At 38.9% G+C, this 6000-nt stretch overlaps 1 protein-coding gene across 5 annotated transcripts in view; it reads left to right on the top strand.

Moving 5' to 3' along the window:
* Positions 1-1494, top strand: part of ntm (neurotrimin) — a 645049-nt gene extending 643555 nt beyond the window's left edge. For 3 of the 5 annotated variants that reach the window (XM_034684314.1, XM_034684311.1, XM_034684315.1), the window contains one exon: positions 702-1494. In XM_034684314.1, the coding sequence (XP_034540205.1) occupies positions 702-802 (101 nt within the window). In that variant the 3' untranslated portion in view covers positions 803-1494. The remainder of the gene's footprint in view (positions 1-701) is intronic. The other 2 variants (XM_034684313.1, XM_034684316.1) reach the window with 1 other exon arrangement.
* The last annotated feature ends 4506 nt before the right edge of the window (positions 1495-6000 follow it).

The following is a 6000-nucleotide window of genomic DNA, read 5'->3' on the forward strand; positions in this document are numbered from 1 at the left end:
TAAAGGTACACTGTGTAGTATTAAAGGTACACTGTGTAGTAATTAAAGGTTCAGTTTTTAGAATTCAGTCACAGTGTGTAGTTTTAAAAAGTACAAAACGTGGTATTTAACAGCAGAACAGACTTAGTAGATTTGGAATATTATATTCATACGTATGTTTAAAATCAATATAGGACCATGTTTCTGCAGTCGCACAGATTGGACAAAAATATGCCAGACATGTTTTTGTATTTAGAGAGTGATAGCCAAAAATGCAGCAGTTGTACGGTGAAGATTATATAGAAGAGAGTGGTTGCTGTTGTGTATGTAAGAATTTGTACTGTAAGATATTTTTGATGGTACCAACCTGACGAATGAAGAGTCATATTATCACGCATCACAGGTGTTACATGTCCTCAAAGCCCACCATCACGTCACCAATCAGGGAGGGTGAGCAAGGGAGCATTTTAATCTAGAATGTGGCCACTAGATATCACTAATTATTCTGCACACTGTACCTTTAAACCATGCCAACCTTTTTTCAAACTTCATTTGTGATTAGGAACCTAAATGGAGTAAAACTGGGCCATGTTTTAAAAAATACTAAAGTCCCCTTTATGCCACTGGAGTGTTCCAGGCAGAGGGGAAGTTGTTTTATTTGGTGTTGATCTGTGAAACTAACCCAGGTGTTTTTTATTTTGTGTTCTGTCCTCCTGTGTCAGGACCGAGAGCAGTTCAGGATGGCAACGGTGGCGCAACGGGAATACACGCACACAGCTGGCTCCTCTTCATAGCGCTTCTGCCGTTCCTGCTTCGATTTTGAAGAGAAGGGATTTGAACAAGTGTTTTGTGTGTATGTGTGTGTGTGAGTGAGTGTGTATGTGTGAGTGTGTGTGTATGTGTATGTGTGATTTTTTTTTTTCCTTTCAACCTGAACCATATACTGATGCACAGAGAGTGCATTAAGTATCCTGCTTACATAATTCTGTTGACCCACTAAATAAGTAAATAACAGACACTTTTGATTTGTTTGGCAGTTTAAAGATGTAACCGATGATTCACATTTGAACTGAATTGTGTTAAATACTTTGCCCTCTAAATCACTTTATATCCTGATCGTCTCTTTCATGTATCGTTCTCGGGAAAATAATTGGTTTAAATGTGGTATCTCTTATTCAGATTTGATTTGTCTTTAGGTTCTGACCACATTGCATATTCATCTCAACTCCAGTAAAAGGCAAATTAGAGCAGGAATAAGAGGTGAATGTTAAATACCTCAAAGTCAAACCGAGACGGTTTAACAGAAGGAATCTAGGTTACCCGGAGGCTGAAGCCTGCTATTATCATATTTTAATGTATAATAATTATCATTCAGTCTGGTTGTTGGAAGCAGAAATGTTTTGATCTTGAAGTATTTTGGTTCTCAGCATTACAGTGATATACTTACAGTTGTGTTATTCTAATTTCTTAATTTGATTATTTCTAATCATGTTTAGTTTTAAATATTTTTGTGGAGGCAAAATATGAAGTTGTAATTATTTAGGACGATATCCTAGTTTTATGTCTTTTATGTCTTTTTTTTCTTTACTACAGTTGTACACAAAAATGGTGTCATGAATAATTATGTTATGATAAAACAGTTTTACATGAAGGGGGTTTTACTCCACTTTTCTGAAGCCGACATCTGATTTGAGTCATGCAGACTTACTGCTGCTGTTGGTACTTGTTTCTACGCCGTGTCATTCCTACTCAGCTCGATTTTGTGGAAAAAATGTTGCTGTTCATATTCCAAACCAGCACCAGAAGGTTAGAGATCACTCAGTAACATCATTATAGGACAAAATAATCTTTGTTTCACATGTATTTAAAAGCCAATAACCCAAAGACTTAGCAGTTGATACAGCTCCATACTTCAGAGGATTTCTTTGTTTTAGTCTCAACACCAAACAAACAAAACATGTAGGAACTTTTTCAGTAGTGTTGTCTTTCACAAACTAAAGGGGACATATCCTTTTTCTAAAAAAAAAACAACAACCTTGACATGAGAGCGGTTTTGGAAACATGTTAAAACCATGGATACCTTTAAACCAAAATGTACAGTTTGTGGTTTATGACTGTCAAATGCTCATCTAAGGGGAAAGAAATGCAGGATTAATGTACAGTATGCAAGGCAGTTGCAATAAATCAAGGTTAAAAAGAAGTGTGAGCAAATATGAACTGCTCTTATCACTTAATATATCTTTGCATCGTCTGAAAAGAAAAGACTTGTAGGGCAGAATAGAGAACGTTGTGGAGGAAGATTAGAAACTGTCGCTTTTAGAGGCAGAGAACAACAAACCTCTTTTTTATGTTGCGAGCGTGAGAATTTTATGCAACAATCGAAAACCTCTCACAACACAGCAGCAACAATTACATCCAGTGTGTCAGTCATTTATCTTTCACATCTCCTGTTTTGAAACATCACTCACACCAACTGCTCGACCACACTCAGGTTTCCCCCAGCAGTTAAGAAGAGCTGAGTAACAGTAATAAAATAGCTAGCATCAGGCTACTTATGATGTGGAGGGTTTTTTCAGAGGCCATGCCTCTCCTCCAGAATGCATTGTTGTTTGTGTTTGTGGATGCACAAACACAGCAATCTAGTGTCTGTTGATTTCCATGAGAGCAGCACTCTGCAGCGCTGGATGGTGTGCAGCACTAAAGGATTTTGTAGAACTCCATTAACACAACATCAAACAGGAGCAGTCTATTAGAACAAATTAGTGTGTGTCTGTTTAGTGGTGGGGCACTGATGCACCTCTTATGAACCCACAGCTCTGATTTGTTTTCACATATGGTTATTTTAAATTAATGCAAGCTTAGTCAACGAGGAAGAGAGTGAGACAACCAATGATTGCTGCACTGTGCGTCTTCATACTTTCCTCTCCTAAGCAGACTACAGGAGTTTAAGGACGATTTATTTATCCCTGATTTATCCCTCCTGTCGACAGGAGGAGAAATCCGGTCTGGGACTTAAGTCAGTACCAATGAGGGGTTCATAAATCCAGTATTAAGGTCCCCAACAACTTGCATACTCATCAGGGCTGCCCAGATCATTTCAAACATATTTGATGCATCAAACGTGTTTGCTATGAAAATACCAGTTTCACATGGTGGCCATTTTTCTGTGACGAACAGATATAGCTCAAATGCTGTCATTGTGTCAAACTGTTGTGGTCAAGGTAACCCGTCCATTGAACATGGGGAATCTATGTTTTTAATCTTATCACAGCTTTCCAGTTGATCAGTAACTGACGTATAAAAGGAGAGTGAAACTCAAGAGGCACATCAGGTCTTTTTTTACAGTCTGACAACATACTTGATAACCAGTTACCTGTAGTTGGACAGCAGCTCACATTTACATTTAACCCTTCTTTGCCAACATTACTGTTAAAAAAAAAGAAAAGTAAAGTCACAAATGTAATTCTGAGATTTCAACACATATTGTTATTGAGGTATGAATTAAAGTCTCAAGATTAAAAACAAAGGATCTTGTCATACAGAGGTGTGTGGCTACTAATGTTTGAGGTTAACTCAGGTTAGCTGAAGTGTAATCGGTCGTGTGTTTCTTGAGTATACTGCAGGATTCCTGGATTTTGGCATTGTGTTTTTGGTTGCTGATCAACTTTAAACCTGTGACCTATGTGTTGTACTGCCTGTCTTTACAGGACAAGTATCCTCAAACATAGCAGAAGGACAATGTAGCAGCACCTGAACCTCCCACTCTGACAGTAACCTGGAAAACGATGGCCACCCTGTGATGAAGTTAAAGGGAAGATAAGAATCAAGTCTCTGAGGAGACGGGGGGCCCAGCTGTGCTTTTTAAAGAAACAGTCATTTTCTAGTCGTGTGGATAAGTCAGAAAACAAAGTTATAGCCCTCATCGCTCAGTTTGAGTCTTGTGAAAATGTTAATATGTTCTTATATGTAATACATAATTATTTTATATTTTATAACCTGATCCTTGTATTGTTGTTAGGCCTGTCACCCATGTACACGCTAATTTTCTTTTGATCTCAGCTCCTTCGTCACTCTTTTGTACATCAAGGTTTGTGCTGCCTGATGTGACAAAAGAACCAATATCCAAATCAAAACAGCGTGAAACAGATAGGACCATTATTGAAATTGATCGGGGTAATCATCAGCTGAATCTGACAGTCTAATCACGGTTTGTTTTCACACACAAGACAAAGAGACAGACAGAAACTGCAGATGAGCATTCATCTGCAGCACACTGATGTTTGGAAATGACACGATAATTATTCCATCCTGGCTTGAAGGATGGCAGCCCTGATCTCACGTCTATTATGCCACCACATTAAGCACATTTAAGATGAACTGAAATCATATCACCTCCCGCAGAGGCTCTGTGCTGGGATCCTTTCAGGAGGGTTTGTGTTCAGTGGCTGCTGTCAGTATTCACAAACATCACAGCTTCATTTCTTTGAGTTCACTTGAGGGGTTAATAAGAAATTGCATGTGAGAACTTTTACCCTGGATATATCAATTAACAAAACCGCACCTCCTCTCTTTCTCTCACACACCTCACAGACTCCACTAACAGTTCATTTTATATCCCCACACTATTTTAACTCAAACTGCAAGCACATTTTTAATTCATATTTTATTCAATAGACTTCATTTATTTCTTAGGCCAAGCACACTATTACTAAAGACAAACCATGTAAGCACTCAGCTTTAGGATTGAGACAGAACTATCAAAATATGAAAATATCTATTCAAACATAATGAGAAATTCAGAAGTGGTTGTTTATCTGACCTCCATTAATCATCCTCCTGGTAATAGCAATGCGTCACAGTGACTGTGGCAGCAAATCTAAGATGAGTCACAGCAATACAGAGCTCAAACCAAATGTGTGCACACTCCTGCTCTGACTAAATGCATCGTTAAAATAAAGCCTGCTGATTGTAAATATCAAACAAGCATATTGGTTGCTATATCTGCGGGGATCTGCGGTCAAAGACAAACAGTCGTAAACTGTGAAGTTGAGGGCTAAAGAAGAAACTGAAAAAGAAGTCAGTCTGTGATCCGAGAGTGAGATTGTCTGGCTTTTTAGTACACACACATACACAAAGAAAAAAAACAGGAAAGAACCTGTCAGAATATCACTGCGAATCCCCCGTAGATTTTTTCCTAAAGGTCTGAGAAACGTGCTGCAAACAGAACGCTATCATCTTTATTTTCTTGTTCTCAAATCCCTGCTGCTCAGAATGAGCAAGAGAAGTTGTGTGGAGAGAAGTCTTTGCAGTCTGCTGCTTTAAAGCCTTCATTCCAAGCTTTTTTCTGGCCTGAGGCCTTTTGTATTACATAGCACCAGTGTTCTCTGCACATTATGGGCTTCAGTAGCCTCAAGGTCAGACAAACTGGCACGCATCACAGATAAATAAACACTAACATTAACGTAGAAAGACAGTGTGATATCAAATGCGGCTCAGTTATTTACATTGAAAGGGCTCATTTAGTTAAGAAAACTCTGATAAGCTCTCAGCTGGCCCTCATATCATCTTGTTTTTAGCTGGACTCAGCCCTTCATTGTAAAACTCGTGGGGGGAGACATTTAATCGAGTGATTGCAGCTCTACATCCTGTTTATGTTCAAAGTCCCAACAAACACTGTGCATTGAATCTTTCTCCTCATACTGCTGGTTGTAGCGTGCATCATGGTCAGACAAACTGTACACAGCAGGAGTTCCCATAAGTTATATAATTAGAATGATTCTCTCTCTCTCTCTCTCTCTCTCTCTCTCTCTCTCTCTCTCTCTCTCTCTCTCTCTCTCTCTCTCTCTCTCTCTCTCTCTCTCTCTCTCTCTCTCTCTCTCTCTCTCTCCCAGACAAACTGAGCTGATGTTCTGCAGTTTAAAAAAGTCAGCCTCCATGCTGTCTTATTAGAGCAAATCCAATGATCCAAACTCCCACCGAGCATGAGTTTTAAAAAGGATATGCAAGATGTACTGCAAGCCC

The sequence above is a fragment of the Notolabrus celidotus genome, chromosome 5, assembly GCF_009762535.1.
Source record: "Notolabrus celidotus isolate fNotCel1 chromosome 5, fNotCel1.pri, whole genome shotgun sequence".
NCBI lineage: Eukaryota > Metazoa > Chordata > Actinopteri > Labriformes > Labridae > Notolabrus > Notolabrus celidotus.